Raw genomic sequence first — 23,623 nt, 5'->3', positions numbered from 1 at the left:
CGCGGAGGGATCCGATTCCCAGGAAGGAGCATTATCCTTCGTGGGAATTCGATCTAGATTTTATTTTCCCACCATTACACATTGTTCATTAATTGCTCCTCGGGATTAGGATCCCTCCGCGGATTTCGGGTCTGTACACCCGGTGTGAAGAAGTCAGATATTTAAAACTCATATACAGAAAATAAAGATATTAAGTGCCATACATTGCTGTTGAAGAATGTGGGGGGGGGGGTATGTTTTTAGGGGATACATTATAGTTTATATCCTATGTCTTCTTCATTCAACTTCATTTCAGATAGAATTTTAATATGGGTTAGAAAGGATAAATGGACGGCTGTTTAACGTCCAGTGACAAATTAAATTCTTATTCAGGACGAGAACATGTTCATGAGATATAAAATTGAACTGGGCTGTGTACTAGACCGACACTCTGCGCTGGATTTTTTTACTTGTAAGTTCATAAGTAACTGTCACCCTACACGGGCACATTATTCTGATTTTGAGCCGACCAGTCTTTATATTTGCTCTTAATCTTTAATTCTTCATGCTAAGCATGCTTATTAGCATGTACATAACTCGGATAACATGATTACCAAAAGCATTTATATTTTGATAACATGTTCAGAAGTAGGGCATTGCGCATTTGATACATTCTCATTGTACACTAGTGAAGCTATACATACACAGACCACGTTAATCTGTTTTAAACGCAAGTAAAAATTGAAGGCCTTTTAAAAATAGTCCTAGTATGAAATAAAATCAGGGAAAATTAGCCATACGTCTTTGCTTGATTATTCGAAGTAAATAGGATAATATCATGTTTTTTTTATGTTTTGTCAATTTTGGTTTTACACGCGATCCGTTTGGACGTGTACACACTGATAGCTTTGACAAGGAAAATTGATCTATTCTATAGTAATTAATCAATTCAATATTTGATTTGTTTACTAGTTTTCAGTAAATGAAAGATGATATTCATGTTCTAGGTACAGATCTCCTTAGTTGAGTTTAAGTTTAATTGCTTTTAACGATTTTTTTGCGTTTCTTCCCTGTAACACCATTGCCCAAGCTGCAACGAGGGAAGGTTGAGTGCTTACAAACCTGTTTATGCCTCTTCATACTGTAGGTGCCTGTTCAAAGAAAATAGTTGGAAGTCTAGTTGTTTTGATAGTCTTTAATTTATCACATTTAGTTTATTGAGGCCATTGCAATTGCGTAGCTTGTTCATACTTTCCAGTGGGGGAAACAATCTGAAGCATGTGAATAGATGGTTCAAGTGCGAAACTGGCATAACAAAAGACACCATGGTCGTCCCTAATCCAATTCATAGGTTCTGCAAAGTGGATAGAACAGGAAGAAAATCAGGAACTTCCGACTTTTACTGGAAATGTAAGTCATGTTAGACAGAGGCAGACATGGGTTTGGCCTTGCAACAAGTCACCTACGAATTCCTGAGAGTTTTTTCAATAATTCTTAACCGTGCAAAGAGCATGACAATCTTCCTACACGATGCATCGGATTTTACTTATTCATTCCAACCGGAAGTGGCTGAAAAGGTTATCATCATGTGATTTATCATAGATATATTAAATGTATTTCAAAATTAATAATACTAAATCTGGTGTTGAATAACATTATTGTATATTTAAAACAACATACGTCAGTCGAAAAAGACAATACGGTGTCTACTCATGAATGATTCTTTTTAAAACAAAAGGTTTAAAGGAGCACGTTTATATTATAAACACAGTTAAAACTACAAAATTCGAATTTACCTATATACAATATGGCAGCGTTTAATGTCAATATCGGAAATAAAATGGTGATGCAGAGTGCCCTTCAAAATAGTACTCCAGGAAGGTAGGCAATACATTCAGGCAACATGTGATCTTCTTGTACTAAAATGTAATTCCTTATGTAGTAAAGCAATGTGAACGAGAAACTGTTGTTATTGTGTCAGAACATTCTGACAGTATTACTAATTTGATGCATTGTCAGTATTTTGATTTTAAGGCGGCGGAAAAACTTAAGATGCAGCAAGATTCTTTTTTTTTTACAAGATAAAACACAAAAAAGGCTTTTGTTAGCTGAAAAAAATATAAGTATAAGGGAATAGTTAACAATAATCTAGTGCTTATACAATATCATAAGATTGTAAACCGCCTTCTACAAATTTTAGCTTGAAAAGTTTGGAGAGAGGGCAAATCAGTTTTAATTTGCTCCCTGCCTTTGAGGAAGATTGCTTGTCTAAATATTCCACCTGACGAACTGTGTTTAAATCCCCCGCTCTCACTCTCTATATATCCAGAATATCCATCTAGTACTGTTATTGGAGGTGTTGGTAAGGTGTTTGTATCCATTGCATTCGTTTTTACAGAGGAATAAAAAAAATGGTGATATCTTTTTATATACATTTTTGTACTTGCAATGCTTTTATTAATCAAACGTTTGATACTAGGATTGATCAGGATTGGAAACCACACGGTGGGTAAGGTTGTCCTGCGAGAGAACGTTCTGTGCTGGTGATTCGGTCCTGACTGGTGATGGTGGGTCCCAGGCGCGTAGCTACGTTTACGTCAAAACGCCCGGGCGTACACATGAATTTTGGAGAAAAAATATTTTAATCTAAATAAATTAAAAGATCTGGCTAAAAGCATATGAGCCATGTAGTTATTTCTCCACTGACTTGTAATTGAAGATAACAGTCGGAAGAAATTTACTTTTTAATCAAATGGTATCATATTATTTTTTTGTTCGTTTTCTGTCAAAATCTGAATCTACTGTGAATTATCCTCCCTTTCCTATAGTTTAAAGCAATTCATTATCTGCTGAGATACGATATGCAGTTTTGTCGAGCCTGCGAGACATTCCGTAATCGGCGTTGGCGTCGTCAATATTTATGTTCAGCCTGTGGTTAATTCTTTTTTAAAACATCAATAAATTTGTAAAACCTTTATGAAATTTTACAGAATATAAGCAGAAATTTTTTTATGATCAAAAGAGTATCCAGAGCATAATTATGAAAATTTACTTTTAATTTTTCCGCATTTTACTGAAAAGAACATTGTTTTTATTAGTTAACAAGTAGATATTGTTTGTTACGCATCAATTACTTTGTCAAAACTTCATCGAATTTTATGTAAAAATGTTATCACCAACTGTACGATGTTTTTTTGCACCAGATGCGCTTTTCGACAATTAATGTCTCATTAGTGATGCTCGAGGCCGAAATATTTGAAAATCCAAAACCTAATAAAAACATTGGAAGAGCTGATCAAAATAAAACGTACCTAAAGTATAGCCAATTCCGGAAAAAGAATCAGAGCTTTGCATGGGCGAGATATATTTCTTTATTTTTAAATGATTTCAAAACTTTTACAACAGTCAGCAAATTTCAGTCTAAAATTTATTTTTTTTCATTTTTCAGTATTTTACCATTTTTTGGGGGGCAATTAGCAGACGGTCTTGAATTAAATATTTTTCATCTGCTGCATTTGTAAACTTTCATAGATTGTTATGAAACTTAGACAGAAGCTTATCTTCCAAGATCAAGAAAAACATTTAAAGAAAAGTTTGATTTCTTTTAAATCCTGTATTTGACTGATAAATGCATTCACTTTTTATAGTTTAACCGACAGCAGCAATCCCAGGCGAAACACAGGATTCCACGGAACCCTTTGAGTATGTTTATGTCACACCTGACCATCTATGGAGATTTATCATTGCATGTACTTGTCCATTAACGAAATTGGCGCATAAAAGGGGAAAAAACTAGAATAAGTCATAATAATCAAAAGAACGACACCATTGAAAATATAGACTTGCTTTTTTTATATTTCGAAAGGTTTGGATCTTTGGTCGATTGATTGTTTTACCCCACATCTCCTTTTAAACATATTTCATAGTACTAGTAACAACTATTGGCCATTAGATTCCAAATCAACACACTGAATACATTATACATGAAAACATCAAGAAATTAGACTTTAAAGTATGTTGCTATTGATGAGTTTTAATGACAGAAATAGTATCTCTCTTTCAATAAATCGTTAGCTTCCGTCGGACCCCTGCTGGAAGGTCCCTTGCCCTGTACCCGCTGGGAACCCTCAAACCTCTTGCCGATGTTCGGGCGTACACTTAAAAATGGCTTAGCTACGCCACTGGGACGGTCCTGATTCTGTGCTGGTGGGTTTGTTTACATTGTACCAGAACGGCAATAAAACAACCGTCCTATTGCTTAATTTTTCTCTGATACGTTCTAAGTATCATGCGAGGAATATTACACCAATTTTTTATTGCCAAAGTCGTGCAAATTCGCCAAACGAAATGGTCCTGACGAGGTGCTGGTGATTAGGTAAAACGGTCCTGGTTCTGTGCACATATGTCCTGGTTCTGTGCCTTTATATTTTAGTTAAAAGTGGCAAATATTCAAGATCATTGATGTAGAAAATTTGTGTAATTGATAAAAAATATACCGAGCACATGTTTGGTGGATATTTCATATGACCAAAGATGAGTCTATTTTGTTTTAATTTGATTTTTGAGAGGGGTGCAAGATCTTTTTTGTTGAGGTGTTTTGGGCATTTTCAAACTTTTATTAACTGTTATTTTGAAGATATATATGTGCTGTTTACTGTTATTGACTATTTAGCTGTTATCTGTTTTCTTGAAATTGACATTGTAAGTTGTGAACTGTTATTATGAAGAAAACAATTTACCACTGTTTACTGTTTTTTTTTTTTTAATTTTGAATTCACTGTTAATGGAACCCCTCTTGTCCCCTTTTGAGACAATATGCATATGATTTAAGGGATAACGATCCTTTTGCATGACCATCAAAATACGGTGTAAAATATCCAATACCTATAAAAAAAAGATTATGTGGTATGTTTGCCAATGGATACATTTCTATCAAAAACCAAATGAAGTGGGTGTTAACAACTATACGTCACCGTACAACCTTCAACAATGACCCGAAAAATCAAAATGTAAAAGGTTTTGCATAAAAATTGAGAGCATAGATATAGAATAGGGGACTTTTTTTCTAATAAAAATTAAGAATGAAAATGGGGAATGTGTCAAAGAGACAACAACTCGACCAAAGAGCAGAAAACAGCCGACGGCCACCAATGGGTCTTCAACACCACGAGAAAATCCGCACCCGGAGGTGGGCTTCAGCTGGCCCTTAAACAAAATGTATACTAGTTCAATGGACGTCACACTAAACTCTCAAACATACAAACTAAAATTTAAAAAAAACATAAGAGACTAACAAAGGCCAGAGGCTCCTAACTTTGGACAGGCGCAAAAATGCGTCGGGTTTAAACATGTTTTGTGAGATCTCAACCCTCCCTATACCTCTACCCAGTGTAGATTAAACAAACACACAGCAAAACGCACAGTAGAACTCAGCTTAAAAGAGGTCCGAGTCCGTGTCAGAATATGTAACTAAAGAAACTAAGCAAAATGAAAATGATACATAAACTAACAAGGGACTACTAGCAGTTACTCCCATGCCAGCTCCAGACCTCAATTAAACTGATTGAAAGATTATGTCTTCATCATATGAAAATCAAGCACAACCTAAGTTCATCAAGGCAAACTATCATGTGAGTTCAGATAATAAAGTCAGTGTAAGCCTAAGCATCCTGGATATTGTTTCTCTGACAGATTTCTTTGTTATAATTTAGTATTTACTAAAAGGATGACAATAATATTGCGGGTTTTTTTTAATAAGGGAGAGGTTGGTCACGGTGAAAGTTGTTAAGCTTGGAATAGTTTTTAAATTCTAAAATTGTTGATAAAATAAAATTGATGCAGATTTAAGAGTTGTACTTTTAATAAAAGAAAAATGTATCTATTAGCTATTAAGCATCATTTGCCTTTTGTCAACATGAAACATGAAATCATTGTTTGATAGGTTGTCAGGGGGGGGGGACTTTCGAAAGTTCAATAAAAACACTAAAAAAAATATTTAAATATTTTATGGAAGGGCAGAGAATGAAGACTAGATAACCTAGATAACACACACAAAAATCAGATTTTTTAAGTTATGCTGCATTTTTAAAATCCAAAAGCAGAGTGTTGTTAAGAATTTTTGATCAAGAATTAAGGGGAAGTAAGTGAATGATGTGTTCTACTTTTCTATTTTTAAATATATTTCATGAATGAAAATAGAATATGTCAACGTTTTTAAGAAAATGAGTGAACGAAAAAAAAAAAAAACAATACAAGTAAAAAATACTCTTTTAGTTAAATATTTGTACTATTAGCACGAAGCTTTTAATTTTGGTGTTTCAAACATACCTTCTCTATAGTAATGACTCGTAACAAAGGTATTTCAATGCACCCATTTGTGAATTTTCAGTATTATTATATTAACATGCAGCCTTGATATATATTTAAATAAATGGAGAATGTGTCCCCATGGACACAGATGATGCCCCCGCTTGCATACAACATTATAAAGGGACATGACTTAAGAACGATAAAAGCGACGCGAACCAAAATGTGTAACTGATCTGAGTTTTGTGGTAATAAGTATTGTGTATAGGTCTCATAATGTTTGGTTGGGACAAACTAAAGTTACAGAACGGAAATTAAAAATTTTACAATTTTTCGATTTATAAAGGGGCATAACTCGATAATGATTAAAGTGACGCCGCCAAAATTCAACTTGATCTGTTTTGTAGTACAAAGCATTGAGTATAAGTTTCATAACATTTGGTCGAGGCAAACTTATTAAAAAGTTAGAGAACGGAAACTAAAAAAATTTGCAATTTTTCCGTTTATAAAGTGCATAACTCTAGAACGGTTAAAGTGACGCCACCAAAATTCAAGTTTGATCTGTGTTTTGTGATAATAAGCATTGTGTATAAGTTTCATAACATTTGGTTGAGGCAAACTAAAGTTTGAGAACGGAAACCAATTTTGGGACGTACGGACGTACGTACGGACGAGCAAGGGTAAAACTTAATGCCCCCTCCGCTATGGCAGGGCCATAAAAATCGAATCTAAAGCCAGATAAATCAAACATTTTATTTTTATTTTATACGTTTTCAGGACAACACAATCAACTCAAACACGCCTTGAACGGAAAATGTGTTCTCGACTGTCTCTTTACGATAAGATAATTGCCGATTTTTAGACCCCCCCCCCCCCCCCCCATAAAAAAATGTCATCAGATAATAATTTCATTTAAAAAAAAATACTCTCTTGTATTTTGCAATTTTTTGACAAATTGACACACAAAATGAATATGGTATTGTGGATTTTTTAAAACAAATATGTTCGGTTAATTGGTAACAATAAAATTAAAAATACTTAGTATCTTCCACATACCCTTTATAATATCTGATGTATACATATTTATGACAATAACTGTTGTAAGCACAAGATTCACTGCACCGTTTTAAAGTTCTGCATAACCAAAAATTAAAAGTGTGAACTTAAGTTTTGCGAAATTTGCTTGATGAGTATCGATTGAGAGTTTAATCTAATAGAATTTGGTTTACCTATTAGTTGAAAATGCGGCTTTGAACTAGCTTTCAGTAGCCGCGAGTACTCGTGGTTCAATAATTTGTGTCTTTATGTTATTATTTTGTGTGCTATGTTGTCTGCTCTTTGGTCGGGATTTTGTCTCTTTGACATGTTTCCCATTTCCATTCTCAATTTTAAGTGTCACATGTGTTGTTACACAACTGTACCAATAAGGAGAAAAGGGAGAGGGGTTGGTTAGGCAACGCATTCAAACATGTTAAGCGCTGTCACGAGTACCCAAAACCAGTGGTTGTCGATGGTTGTAATTATGTCATATTTGTTTTTTTTTCAAGTTGTTTTTTTAAATCAGGCCGAACGTCTTCAATTTTTAATCGTTTACATTTTAATAGCTAGCATTCCTTATAGTTTCTGCTCGTTGTTAAAGGTCATATTTGACTTGCAATTTTTCACATCTAGTCCCATTTTAGTCAGTTTTTATCAGTCATGTATGATAAGCAAGTCTGTGTTGTTTTTTTTATCCAGTCGAAATGTATTGGAGACAGTGTATATGTTCTGGACCATATGAGTATTTGGAAGAAATTAGAGACACCAGTAGTTGGATCATCTAACCTCGTATATTTAATTGAAAGAAACCAGTCAAACGTTTATGGTCGTTATATATGTCGCTTTACCTCAAGCACCTTTTAACTGTTAGTAAGCATATTTTGTAGAGAATCATCAAATTAAGGGCATTTAATATCTTAAATAAAACTATTCTAATTAGATATATTTTCATCTGATATTGGACGGAAGATGTTGCCCTTTTATGTAATATAAGCTACGATTATTTGAAAATGCTTATAAACAGCCAAATGGATGCACAAAAGTAAAAATATGAGTCACAAATCCGATTGAATACAATTATCTGCCCTATTTTATTGGTTCTGTAACGTTTGTTTCAAATAGGACCAACTTTTTACCAAAAATCACCAGCACCGTATCAGGACCCACCAGCATAATGACAGGACCCACCAGCACAGAATCAGGACATGTCTAAACTGAGAAAATGCACAATTTCAATAAATTGCGCAGGTTTTTCACAAAATAATTTTGTCGTGTGGATTTGGGTATAGAAAGCGGACTCCAGAGGCATTTTTGTTTTATTTTTTCAGTTCTAGATTTCCTAAAAATTAGCACTTTTGTGTTACGCTCACTGAAACAGTTTAGAGGGTCACATTTTACATTGTCTGCCCGTGAACCCATAAGAAACAAAATTCAAACATCTCAACTGTTTCCTTCGATTTTTTATGCGAGAAAACGTCAAAAATCATCTTTTTCGTCTTTGTTTACATATTTTCAATGATCACCAGCACCAGTCAGGACCAAATCACCAGCACAGAACGTTTTCTCGCAGGACAACCTTACCCACCGTGAACCACCCTTTTATTGCATTTTCTGTTATTGTAACTTGATTGATATCATACAAAACAGCAAAGATTGAGGCAAAGTAAAAAAAAAGCGAAAAAGGAGTCAGAAGCCGGGCGCCTGTAATTCTGTGGTTCTTAATTGCTGCGTATCACATACATAATGCCGTTGATTTTCTAACAGTTCGTGATGCCGGTGCCTTTTATAGCTTACAATACCGTATATATTGACGAAGGCCGTACCGTGGCCTATAATAATTTATTGCTTACATCTGCGTCATTTGGTCTCTGTTGGATAGTTGTCTCATTAGTAATCATGCCATTTTCTTATTTTTTGAGGACACAGAGTTCGTAATTCATTTTACCTCTGGCCCTTAGAATTATGTGATAATAAACTCAAAGGGATTTAAAGTTTGAAATCGACAAAGAGATATAGGGCAAATTTCTACTGTTATTGCTTCACTCACAATCAGAAGGTCAAAATCAGAAAACTTTTAAAACCAACTGGAATTTGAATATGCAAGCGCCTTTACATACTAACATTTTCAACAATTTATCACATTTTCATTAAATCATAAAGTTATAAATTCAACGATATAGATTATTGTTGAAAGCAATTTTGATATAATATTGTAAAATTTTAAATTACATGTTTTTGTAAAATTTAGCGCAGAACGATATCTTTAACCACCCAAAATAAATTAATTTGTATCTGGAAGACAGTGTATATAGAATTACTTCCAATCAAATTTTAGTTTTGGTTAAGAAAGTCCTTATTCATTTCATTTGCTAAATATTTAAAATTTGTCATAATAAATTATAATGAAGTTATGGTTTTCGGCTATCTTTAGGCAATTAAAATTTGCTCAAATGCACACAAAAGTTGTTAGGTGTATTATAAAATTCTGAAAATTGAGATCTTTTTACTTCACATATTCCATAGCAGCATGTACACTTTATATAACTGTTAAAAGAAATAATTTATTTGACAAAGCCATACTTGCCTAAGACTACTAGATTGTAATATCGTCATTTAAAAAAAAAACTTGGATCAGTGATCTAAATTATTTCACTCAGTCGCAATTTCGCTCATAAAAAAAATCTTTAAATGTTACACTTTTACTGGCACGGCAATACACAAAAAAGATCAAGTTATACGATGGGTGCCACATGTGGAACAGGATCTGCTTACCCTTCCGGAGCACCTGAAATCACCCACAGTTTTTGGTGGGGTTCTTGTTGCTCAGTCTTTAGTTTTCTATGTTGTGTGTTTATATACTTGGTCTTTTTCTTTTCTTGCCATGGCGTTGTCAGTTTATTTTCGACCTTTGGTATCTTCCGCGTCTCCTTTACTGTTGCAGTATTTTTTGCTTCTCTATTTGATCAGTTTACTTCAATTCTGCCTTGCATACCTTTATGTATTTGCTAGTAGGCAATAGATTTTAACCCCAAAATACGCAAATGATCTTATGCCCGAGAACACAGTTATTTCGTAGTGCATGCATTTCTTTTAGACAATAAATTCAAATTAAAAAAATCGCACCTGCTCTATCTCAAAATGATTTTTACAGTGTAGTGTACTACTATTGGGACAAATAATATCAAAATTATAGAAAAGTCTACCAGCTCTAACTCAAAATATTGATAATTTTATGTTAAGGGGTCTAAAATTCAGTTTGACAGCTTCAGACATACTAGTTTTTGACCTTTTTGAACTGGACCAAATCACAACTTAACATAAAGATTCAGCACCCAAACTTTTTAACATGTAATTTCATCCCTTTACTTATTATTTCATGCGCAAAATATGAAGAAATAAGTTTGGAAAGTGTATGAAAACAATTTTCAAGTTATACTGTCCACACTAGGGACTATATTTGTAAATTTGCAAGTTATACACTGTCCACACTAGGGACTCATGATATTTGTAAATTTGCAAGTTATACACTGTCCACACTAGGCACTCTATTTGTAGACAACGAACATCTAAGGACGATAACTGTGTCCTCGGACCTGTTGATATGTCGGTCGGAGGTCGGGGGGGGGGGGGGGTATGGCGTTGTTAAACAAAGTTGACTTTAAACCATTTGTATGTAATCTTAGTGAAAGGTATGGTTCTTGTTGTCTTCTATAAATTCACCAAGAACCCAAAAGTTTTGATAGCCAAAGATAGATAAATACATTAGACGTTATACTAGTACAACTTAATGGGGATTGGGCTTCAGAAATAGTCAAAATCATAAAAGGTCAAACTTTCCTGAATTAGAAATATCTCTATAACATCAACATTACATAGTTCAGATACTAGTATATCCCTATGAGGGCAGCATTTATTTCCTGGGTCAGAAATATCTCTTTGAGGTTAACATTGCCTGGGACAGAGATATTTCATTAAGGTCCACATTGACTGGATCAGAAATATCTCTATAAGGTCAACATTCCCTGGATCAGAAATATCTCTTTCAAGTAGTTCTGTAGTATGTTAAAGCGTTTTCTTAACACTGAACCTTTACTTTTGATTATACATTTTAGCATTTTTATTTTAAAAAATAAAACTGTTATGTTCCACTCATATTTTTTAAATAATTCATAATTTCGTGTTAGGATGTTACAATGTACAAAGTATCATGAACATCTGATGAATCATTTAGGTGGACCTGCGTCCTTAAGATGCGTATTGAATAGTATGAAGTTTCTTTTTACAAAGGGTTATAACTCTGAGAATGGTCAACGGACCAGGATGCCCTACTAATCTACATGTTAAAATCTAACAATGTACAATGTTCAGTGAACTTAAGATAAAGGATGTAGGAGGAGATGCGTCCACATACTGAATTTTATTAAATTTTCTAAGGCAGGGGTCATAATCCCGAAAATACTAAATGGAGACAAAATCCTAACTGCTGCAAAGTTGAAGCATCATAATCTGTAATGTACTAAGTTTGGTTTTAAATTTGACAAATGACTCAAAAGTTAGTTCGGACAGACAGCCAGACTGATTGTTATATACCCAAACTTTGTTTGCGGGTGTATAATAAAACTAATAAGATTGTCACATGTAAACGGAATACCATTCTGCACGCCTTATAATGTGTATGGTTGTTTGAAAATATGTCGAGTAACTTGTACATCAAATTTTTTTAGGGTTCTGTAATATGAGGATGTGACAAGATTACAGAAAAAAAACCACACTAACCTAAGGGGCGGAAAGACCCTTTTCGGGACATCGGGATCATGCCTTTTATTTTCGCGGGAAATTGGGATTTACACTTATCGGGACTCGATAACTTGAGAGTAATTTTTCGGGAACCTGAAAAGGATGCTTTATTCTTTATGGAATTCGGGATTCAGAGTTTATTTTTTGGGGAATTCGGCATGCCATCCCCTTCTAATTTCGTTTTTTTGTGGTGGTGCATTGTGTTTATAATTTAAGAATGACATGTCGACTGGTGCAAGTATCGTGATAAAGATTGTTTACATAAGGCCGATCACAACCATGTCGAACTCGACTGTGACGACACGCGTCCATATCCATGTGACGATCCCATGTCTTAAGGATGTACTTAGGTGAAATTAAAAAAATCTAGAATTTAAAATTGATACTTTAAGTCAAAAGAGCATAAATTGAGGAACAAAATAAGCTAAAAATATTGATAGGTTATGGAACTCCTTTTCGAGATATTTAATTTTTAAAAAATGGCGGGAAAAGGTTGACTCGGACTTTTACCTTATATTTGCATTGGTATTAGTAGGGTCTCAAATCGAAAGAAAAAAATCTAGAACCTGTTTAAATTTTGGTAAATGACCTTTTATGAGCTATTAGAGTCTAATATGAAAAAAAACGGGTGTTATGGGGCAAAATAGTTTACCTTGTATCGTAGGAAAAAACCAAGGAGTCCGAACATATGACAACAATTCCTAAATAAACCGATCACCTAAGTACTTCCTTAATACGACTGAAAATTATTTAAGTCGTACTCACGCGATTGGTTTTGTTAAAGTATAAACAATCTGTAGATTGTTAAATGCTAATGAATAAAATATTGATTGAACATTCCTTAATAAAAAGAAATTTAAACCTCTGCGACCAAATAACTCAACGGTTCATTTTTAGTATATCTTTATATTATTTATATGACAATGATACTGATCAAAATCTAAATATATATGACATATATTGTATTTTCAACACAAGCATTTCGAAACATACTAGAAATAAAATAACCTTTCATCCTTTCAAGATTATAAAGGGTGCATTTCTTTCTAACCAAAATTGTGTAAACGTTGTGTGCCGTTTGTTATCGTTTGCTAAACGCTTCAAAAGTAGAAACAAATACAGCGTTTAATTAGTGTTTACTGACCCTGTTTGAACTTTCAATAATGCATGCACATGTTATTGGTAAACAGACTTATTACAAAAGTTGAAACAAATACATCGTTGAATCAGGCTGACGTTAGAAACAAATGTAGCGTTTGTTCTTACAAACGATGAACGACAAACTGTAGACGCATTTTTATAGCGAGTGCATAGTTTGTCAAAGTTTAGGTAACCTTTGCAAACGTATGTTAGAAACAAATGATCAAAACATGTGCGCGCTTAGCCGTTTGTATCGTTTGTGTTAGAAAGAAATGCACTCAAAGTAAAGTTAAAACACTACTTGGAACCTGCATGAGTGCACCTCTATTCTTGTTTTAAAGATGTACAGGGTAAAATATTTTGCCCCATAACACCCATTTTTCATTTTAGATAAGACTTCAATGGCTCATAAAAGGTCATTTACCAAAATTTAAGCAGATTCTAGATTCCAATACTATCAGTGGCGTAGCTAAGCCATTTTTAAGTGTACGCCCGAACATCGGCAAGAGGTTTGAGGGTTCCCAGCGGGTACAGGGCAAGGGACCTTCCAGCAGGGGTCCGACGGAAGCTAACGATTTATTGAAAGAGAGATACTATTTCTGTCATTAAAACTCATCAATAGCAACATACTTTAAAGTCTAATTTCTTGATGTTTTCATGTATAATGTATTCAGTGTGTTGATTTGGAATCTAATGGCCAATAGTTGTTACTAGTACTATGAAATATGTTTAAAAGGAGATGTGGGGTAAAACAATCAATCGACCAAAGATCCAAACCTTTCGAAATATAAAAAAAGCAAGTCTATATTTTCAATGGTGTCGTTCTTTTGATTATTATGACTTATTCTAGTTTTTTCCCCTTTTATGCGCCAATTTCGTTAATGGACAAGTACATGCAATGATAAATCTCCATAGATGGTCAGGTGTGACATAAACATACTCAAAGGGTTCCGTGGAATCCTGTGTTTCGCCTGGGATTGCTGCTGTCGGTTAAACTATAAAAAGTGAATGCATTTATCAGTCAAATACAGGATTTAAAAGAAATCAAACTTTTCTTTAAATGTTTTTCTTGATCTTGGAAGATAAGCTTCTGTCTAAGTTTCATAACAATCTATGAAAGTTTACAAATGCAGCAGATGAAAAATATTTAATTCAAGACCGTCTGCTAATTGCCCCCCAAAAAATGGTAAAATACTGAAAAATGAAAAAAAATAAATTTTAGACTGAAATTTGCTGACTGTTGTAAAAGTTTTGAAATCATTTAAAAATAAAGAAATATATCTCGCCCATGCAAAGCTCTGATTCTTTTTCCGGAATTGGCTATACTTTAGGTACGTTTTATTTTGATCAGCTCTTCCAATGTTTTTATTAGGTTTTGGATTTTCAAATATTTCGGCCTCGAGCATCACTAATGAGACATTAATTGTCGAAAAGCGCATCTGGTGCAAAAAAACATCGTACAGTTGGTGATAACATTTTTACATAAAATTCGATGAAGTTTTGACAAAGTAATTGATGCGTAACAAACAATATCTACTTGTTAACTAATAAAAACAATGTTCTTTTCAGTAAAATGCGGAAAAATTAAAAGTAAATTTTCATAATTATGCTCTGGATACTCTTTTGATCATAAAAAAATTTCTGCTTATATTCTGTAAAATTTCATAAAGGTTTTACAAATTTATTGATGTTTTAAAAAAGAATTAACCACAGGCTGAACATAAATATTGACGACGCCAACGCCGATTACGGAATGTCTCGCAGGCTCGACAAAACTGCATATCGTATCTCAGCAGATAATGAATTGCTTTAAACTATAGGAAAGGGAGGATAATTCACAGTAGATTCAGATTTTGACAGAAAACGAACAAAAAAATAATATGATACCATTTGATTAAAAAGTAAATTTCTTCCGACTGTTATCTTCAATTACAAGTCAGTGGAGAAATAACTACATGGCTCATATGCTTTTAGCCAGATCTTTTAATTTATTTAGATTAAAATATTTTTTCTCCAAAATTCATGTGTACGCCCGGGCGTTTTGACGTAAACGTAGCTACGCGCCTGACTATTTGAGACCCAAATAATACCAATGCAAATATAAGGTAAAAGTCCGAGTCAGCCTTTTCCCCGCCATTTAAAAAAATCAAATATCTCGAAAAAGAGCTCCATAACCTATCAATATTGTTAGCTTATTTTGTTCCTTAACTAACATGACTAATGCTCTTCTGATCACTTATAGTATCAATTTTAAATTCTAGATTTTTTTAATTTCGCCCAAGTTCATCCTTAAAAGGGGTTGTGTTGTTTTTGCTTTAGTTTTCAGTGTTGCAGGTTGTGTTTTTTTAATGTCTGTGTTGTCCCCTACGTTTGAAGTCTTGTTAATCCGATGCCTGTGAAATCCCTGCGTTCACAATCGGTCAAGGTTTAGGGTAAGATAATTGATTTGTTCCGGTAATGCTGTCTTATGATCGACAAGAATCCTTTATCAATCCACTATATTTTGTATGCCTAATCACTGAATATTAATATTTTACAAGAGTAATGGTGTTGTCTGTTTTTATTCAACTTTTAATGTCATACTCTAATAAAGATATATCGTTAATTACAGAGGACACTTCCACGAATATGTTGATGAAACTTGTGGCTGTCTTGGGAAATCCAAGAGCTCTAAGAAAAAATCAGAAAGGCAGAGAATCAAGCAATTTAGCATTTGGTTCGAAGAGAAAGATGCTGCAAGACAAAAGACTTATGCACAGCGAAGATTTGACAGAGAAGCTATAAGAGAGAAAAGAAAAAAACGAGTCCGGTGTTTTCGAAAATTGTTAATTCCTACAGCTATTTGTTGGTTGGTTGGTTTTGTTCTAATAATGGGGAGCACCGTTCGCAGTCTCGGCGAAGGAACGATATTTTGGACTATGCGAGATAAATTACACATTATCGGTCCTGTTGTTTTGGGTACAGGATTGGTCCTTTTAATGTTAACAGAAGGCTGCATAAGTAATCACCAGACGAAAATAAGAAAGCTTGAATCGATTATTCTAACACCGGAAGTGAATATTGTGGTCAACGGCAAAGGAACCATGCCCGTGAAAAATATTAAAAATCCTGGGCAAAAAACTTTGAAAACTATTTCAGGTAAACTGCCTCAACTACAGAAAGCGAAAAAGGCCGACAAATCAACAGAGACTACACCATTCTTATCAGAAGATGAAGAACAAGCAGTTAGACCTAAAACATACTCATTCTCACAAAACATGGAATCAACTAAGACAACGGTGCACGTATCAACAATGAAACATCCCAGTGAAATATACAACGAAGATTATAAGTTGCCATCACTAACAACAGCAAACTTAATTGAAAGTGAGAAAACTGCTTTAGATACTGAGGAAAATATCGTTACTGAATATGAACAATTACTTAATGCAACCAAAGAAGACAACGACCATAATTTACTTGGAGCAATTGCATTAGATATTGACAATGGAAATTAGTAACATTTACTAATTCTGATAATTTTTCAACAGTTTGCTCAGTAAGATTAAGGTCGTTCATCATTGCATTTATAAGATTTAAGAATCCTTTTTACTGACATAGGAAGATTACCTCTCACCTCATCAAAATCACATGTGTATATAGTGCTGCTTTTATCATGGTAAATGCCGATAAAATTCGGAAATCCGTTTAAATTGTAGTATTTTTTCTTCTTGAAGAAACGAATGGCTTGTGTTCTTTAAATCATAAACCATCCTTAAATTTTAGCATCAATGTTATGCAGATATGATGATAAAATCATAAGAATAATAAAGTCGTCGTGTGGGTTTTATAATGTTATAAATCCACTTTTTTTCAGAATTGAGATATTCAGTGTCAAAGTCAAGCATATCTGTATTTGTTCGTAATCCTGTGAAGTGGCATATCAATGGATATTGTAAATTATGAGTGGATACTTGATTAATTTCTTTCTTCCTAATTGTCAATATTTGTTTAATAAAAGTACTAGAAGGATTAGTATCATTTTTGTCGAGCCTGCGACTTTTGTCGCAAAAGCGAGACATAGCGATCCTACATTCCGTCGTCGGCGTCGGCGGCGTCCACAAATATTCACTCTGTGGTTAAAGTTTTTGAAATTTTAATAACTTTCTTAAACTATCCTGGATTTCTACCGAACTTGGACAGAAGCCTGTTTATAATCATAAGATAGTATCCAGAGGTACATTTTGTAAAAAAAAATCCTGTTTATCCGTATTTTACTTATAAATGGACTTAGTTTTCTGCCAGTTAAAATTACATTCACTCTGTGGTTAAAGTTTTTAAAATTTTAATTACTTTCTTAAACTATCCTGGATTTGTACCAAACTTGAACAGAAGCTTGTTTATGATCAAAAGCTAGTATCTAGAAGGAAATTTTGTAAAAATTTATTTCCTGTTTTTCCGTATATTACTTATAAATGGACTTTTTCTTCCGGTAAACATTACATACAGTCAGCAGTTAAAGTTTTTAAAGTATTTATTAGATTCATAAGCCATCCTGGATTTTTACCAAACTTGGATAGAAGCTTCTTACAATCAAAAGATAGTATATAGAGGAACATTGTAAATAATTTTTCCCCCATTTTTGTTGAGCCTGCGACTAACAGCAAAAGTAGGCGAGACACTGGGTTCCGTGGAACCCTTACGAATTTTTGTATAAATAAGAAACTTTTGTAGAAAGTAATAATGATGCTTGGAGAAGTAACAGTTTAACGTATCATTATTACCAAATAATATATAAGAAATTAGTTTAATAGGACAGGAAATTAAACATAAACGATCTCGGGAAAACTGTCGTCTTAAAGGTGACTATAACCAAAAAATGTAACAGGAGGTATCTATACTTTAAACAAACACATATGAGCAAAACTACCAATTATATTGAAAAAAATTTGACATTTCTACCTATTATGTCTATTTGTATTGCTCACACATTTTTGTCAATATAATGGAATTATATATGACTGCCATACAAGTGAGAGGTTTAGCTAGCTATTAAACCAGGTTAAATCCACCATTTTCTACATATGAAAATGCTTGTACCAAGTCAGGTATATGACAGTTGTTTTCCATTCGTTTGGTGTGTTTGAACTTTTTATTTTGTCATTGGAAAGACTTTCCGTTTCGAATTTTCCTTGGATTTCGGTATTTTTGTTATTCTCCTTTTTTTTTGAAAATTGCTATCTTCTGCACATGAGACTATACCAAACATGAATCAAGATCTTTATTACTGTTCCTCATCTTGTAAGTTTGTAAACAATTCATATTGGTATGTTCACAGTAGATAATATCTTGTAGACACGTTGACTGTTATTATATAATCTCAAAGTGAATGGGGGCATATAGAAATATTAAAAGTCATATTCACTGTTTTATAGTCTTTTAATGCCTTTAAACAAGATTAATGTGTTACAGTATTTAAACATCTTTTGTTTTCCCAACGTACAACTCTGAGTGTATTTGATGAAGGTTCGTCCAGAAAAGTGCTTCAAATTAAGTAAATTAGATCCATCTAATATACTGGGATTTAACAATGAAACCATAAAAATATGTCAGCTACATGTAATGGTATTCATCTTTGACTGTCAGCTGATAGACCCCTGATGGCGCAGCGTTTTTTCAAAATGGTTGTATGGAAATGATATCAGGGGCGGATTCAGCCATTTTTAAAAGGGGGTTCCAACCCAGGATAAAGGGAGGGGGGTTCCAACCATATGTCCCCATTCCAAAGCATTGATAGTAAAAATAAAAGGGGGTTTCCCCCCTCCCCCCGGGTCCGCCACTTGATATATCAATAAATCAAATACTCTTTTAAATTTATATTCAATTTCAAATAACTTCTTGTTACAACATAACAAAATGATAATTCTAAAAACAGGTACATGTATGCTTACTTTTCCCTAAACAAACAAACTGAACATTCTGACAATAACATATGAAATGTGTATAATCCCCTATCATCAAAGACATTGTCATCTTCTAATACAGTCCAGTGGCGGATCCAAAAATGGGAGGGGGGTTGGACAATATCAAAACATAGTAAAGGAGTAAGTTCACGAAGGGTCAATATTGGACCTAAAATTTAGTGAAATTATCTGCAGAAATATGATCAAAGATGTGATTACAAAAAAAAGAAAAAAAAAAAAGTAAAAAAAAAAACAACAAAAAAACAAAAATCAACAAGCTCTAACACATTCAGTAGAACACCTATGATGTCATTATGACACCATAATTGTGCACTCTTACGATTAAAGTCGTAATTTGGACTAACATTTTGGTTATATAAAATATTTTTGTTGACTTCAAACGGCATTAGTTTGTGTTATGATGTGTATTAAACCCATATAATAGAAAAAAAAACCAAACAAATGCATCTTTGAATAACCAATTCATTTTGGACGAAGGGTGTGACCAATGTTTTTCAGAGGAAATATACCTTTATGTATTAAACATGTTAACTGGATAAAAACTTGTAAAAACAAGTAAAACGCTGGCATTGCAAACTGAGCTCCCCAAACTGCTGATTTATTGAAAAAAATCATATTTAATTCAAGGGTTCAAAATATTAATATGCTTGGAGAGATAAATACACACGCATCATTATTATTTTAATAACAATGTTCTTGACCTTTGATCCCAAAGTCAATACGGTTTCTTCCTCTTCACTATATCTTTCATCTTATAAGTTTGATATCTATCTTTCGGGGGATACTCAAGTTATCAACCGGAAACCATTTGTTTCGGACACACGGACGGAAGGATAAAGCATAAACATCACACTTTTGAAGTTGTCCACATTGTTGAAACAAATAATGGTCAGATATAACATTTTGTTTATCAAAATTTGCATATCTAAGATCGTGAATATAGGTTTTTTCTACTTTCTTTTGTTAAGTGTTTTTTGTTAGTTGTTTGTTTTGCTTTGTATCAATATAATGAGTCGAGCCCCTTTCAACATATTTTTATATTTTCAGTGTTCATATGTTGCGCTGTTAAAATCACTGCTCCAGGTTAGATGAGGGTTGGGTGCGCGCAAACATATTTAACCCCGCCACATTCCGTATGTGCCTGTTCCAAGTCAGGAGTCTGTAATTCAGTGGTTGTCGCTTGTTACTGTACATCATATTTGTTTTTCGTTCGTTGTTTCGTAAATACATTAAGCTGTTGGCTTTTTTCATTTGAATTGTTTTACATTTCGTTATGACTGGGACTTTTATAGATAGGTATGCGGTATATGTTTTGCTCTTTATTGAAAGCCGTATGGCGACCTATAGTTGCTTACATCTACGCCATTTGATATGACAATCATACCACATCTCCTTATTTTATATTTTAGATATGATATTACAAAGTTCTATGTTTTTGGCATGATTAAGACTTTCGTAACCATACTCTTCTTATGTTAACGAACAACAAAATATTTAATTACGGGCATTTATTATAGAATGCAATTAAACAATAGCTTAATTCGCATTTCTACAAGATTCCATAATGAGCATTTAAACTGGGTTTATATATGCCACTTGGCCTATTAACACACGACCCCATGCATGAACTGAACTTCGTATAGAAATATTGTTTTCACAAGATTCGCATTTCGAATTGATGTTTTATAACTTTCTTATGGATTTTCTGTTCAATTGGTGTAAATCAATTTCCTAAATATAACCATAGGAGAAAAACTTTACTATCTCAGGTTGATAACCAATTCCTCAATGTAAAATATTTAAGTACAAATAACCTGTTTACATGAATAATGATAAATGAAGACAACACATTTTTATCTTTATTGTGTGGCTTTTTAAAGCTTAACTTTGCAGAAAGAAAACAGCATAATTGTACTCAATTATAATGATCATCTACCTAGTAAAAAGAAAATGTTTATTTTAACAATCAGAGTTATCTCTCTTTGTTCACAAACTGGACTTTTATGATTTATGCTTTAATATATAATGGCTATTATGTATGTTCTAATGTACTGTATCTAATTAACATAATCAGAGCGAGCGGAGTGAGAAAGATTGGTATGAAAGTGTGAATGATCGTGTTAAATTTTGTAATGACCGAAAGGGCCCTATGATTAGGAAATAAAGAATTTGAATTTAAATCTAAGATATTGATCGCCTTAAAGGAGCATTCGACATTATCATAATGAATAAAGTCGAAACTGTAATTGATTCACCAAACAAATTAAATATAATATTTGAAAATAGAATCGAATGCTGTTTTTATTTGAAAATTTATACGAAATGAAAGAAATTGACCATCATAATTTGCATGAAGAGCTTATTGCTAAAATGTGATGGTTTCTTGCTAATTTGCAGTGTCATAAATTTACGTCTGAATCCGGTTTTGCTTTTTTCTGTTCGATTTTTTAGGTGAAATAGTTTAATTTTTATATTTCATAAGTATTTATTAGTTTTAATAATTAATTTTCGGATACCTATTTTGGTCTCAGTTCTATCAGTAAAATGACAAAAAAATATGCGACCTACAAGGGAATAGGCTCGGGGAGAAAAATGAGCGCCATCGTGTGAAAGGAAAAAAAATAACATAAGAAATATGGATAAGAACAAAAAATAAAAACCAATTAACACACAACGTTCTATTCCGGGATCTTCTTGATTCGACTAACATTTATGTTTGCTCTCTCTAATATATATGTCTCTGCTCTAATGAGTTAGATTGTTTCATGTAGAAGTCCATTGATACACACATACATATCAAAAGTCGATGATGCAAGTCATAAAGGGTATGACAGGCCCGGTATAGTCCGATCTCTCTTTTAGCATCATATTTATTTGATATTCACCATATGGTATCTTGGGTGGGTTTACTTCAAAATTTGATAGTTTCGGATTTTTTCCAAGTTTTCGTAATCGTCATTCTACATCTGTATCTGCTAAAAACCAGATTCTCTGATAAATTAAGAAATTATTACTCTACCATATTTTCATTCTTGAGTCCATGGCCTTTAAAACACAATTTTTTTATGATTGACAAATAAACCGTTAAGTTCCGATTCGTGTTTGCTGCATTTATAAACTTAATATCTGGCAATTTTTTTTAATAGATTAAATAGATTTTAATATATTTCTTTAATTAATGAACTGCATTTTATAAACACCTGTGAAACAAGTACCGGTTTTCAGAAAAAAAAATCAACTATCAATAGACTAATTATAAGATTAATCAAGTTGTGAATATGTGCTAAATTAGATAGGTTTATACTTTGAAATTAAGCGAGCGCTCAGGAAAATGCTAGGTTACTAGGTTTCGACTTGTCCCACCTAATCAACGCACTTCACTATTTTAGAGTCAATAATATCTTTTAATCATGTAGTGGAAAAGCATTCAGTCCGAAGACTGTGTATCGTTCATCTTCTTACAATAATTTTATCGAAAAAAGACGCCAAAAGGGGCATGTGACACCTACGCATTGTATTAACACAGTGGAATTGTCTTCAATAATGACCATCGCAGCACCGTCACAAAATAATATCCAGTTCGGATCTGCAGTTGCAAACACATCGAGGTTGATGAGTATATATATTTTTTTAACTTGACGTGCCTATAAGGGTTTCTTAATTAGTTTATATCGACAGCTATCGGGCAAAAAGAGAATTATTGCTTATGTAAAAGATGTGCAAAGCGGCAGCCCTCTTGGATTTTGGATTTCATAATAATTCACTTTAAAATACACATAACTATTACTGTTAACACTATTTCAAATAGACTAAAACTAATTAATTTATTAAACTCTTTGTTCTTTTTTAACATATTTTAACAGAACTGAGCAGCCATTTTGATTCATTTCCCGAAAGTAAAACTATTTCTTCGGACATATTTGCTAGAACCAATTATTTAAACGAATTTAAAAAAAATAATTAAAGATGAATTTTTTTCTCAATAATGAGTAGATTATGGGACCTCTTAACTCATCCTTAAAAGTAAATCATTTAACGATAAAACTACGAACATTTCATTTGCTCTGTAATTGAAAAGAAAATATTTTGATTTTCTCCATGTAATTTTTGTTAGCTAGTCTGCGAAAACTGTAGTTAAAATTTAAAACTCAAAATACGAAGATAGTGGTTGCAAAAGTTGATTCAATTTTCAAAGTAAATTCAGGAAAAAAGATAAAAAAGTGGGAAGTTTACGGGCAGACGATGACTTTGCAAATAAACTGTTATCACAGAGATATGTCTCGCTTTTTTGTAATTTTGATTATGCAAATGTTGAAATTAAGATGGCAATACTTAACAAGTTAGGCTAATATTCAAAGTCAATGAACCATGACTGAGGTACATGGCTAAACCATCTCCAT

The 23,623-nt window shown here is 33.2% G+C and overlaps 1 protein-coding gene across 1 annotated transcript; it reads left to right on the top strand.

Annotated features, from left to right (window-relative positions):
* Positions 1–1,550: 1,550 nt before the first annotated feature.
* LOC127708516 (uncharacterized) lies at positions 1,551–17,271 on the top strand. Its single transcript, XM_052213416.1, has 2 exons — positions 1,551–1,860; positions 15,872–17,271. Exons 1-2 carry the CDS (start codon positions 1,787–1,789, stop codon positions 16,755–16,757), a joined length of 960 nt encoding a protein of 319 aa, XP_052069376.1. The 5' UTR covers positions 1,551–1,786; the 3' UTR covers positions 16,758–17,271.
* The last annotated feature ends 6,352 nt before the right edge of the window (positions 17,272–23,623 follow it).

The sequence above is a fragment of the Mytilus californianus genome, unplaced genomic scaffold, assembly GCF_021869535.1.
Source record: "Mytilus californianus isolate M0D057914Y unplaced genomic scaffold, xbMytCali1.0.p SCAF_7, whole genome shotgun sequence".
Taxonomy (NCBI): Eukaryota; Metazoa; Mollusca; class Bivalvia; order Mytilida; family Mytilidae; genus Mytilus; species Mytilus californianus.
Note: the sequence above shows the minus strand (reverse complement) of the source record. Positions and strands in the feature narration are given on the sequence as shown.

Excerpts from the sequence above, each read along its gene's own strand:
- LOC127708516 (XM_052213416.1), top strand. The coding sequence starts at position 1,787 with ATGGCAGCGTTTAATGTCAATATCGGAAATAAAATGGTGATGCAGAGT. Across the intron at positions 1,861-15,871 it reads CAAAATAGTACTCCAGGAAG|AGGACACTTCCACGAATATG; the intron begins GTAGGCAATACA and ends CGTTAATTACAG.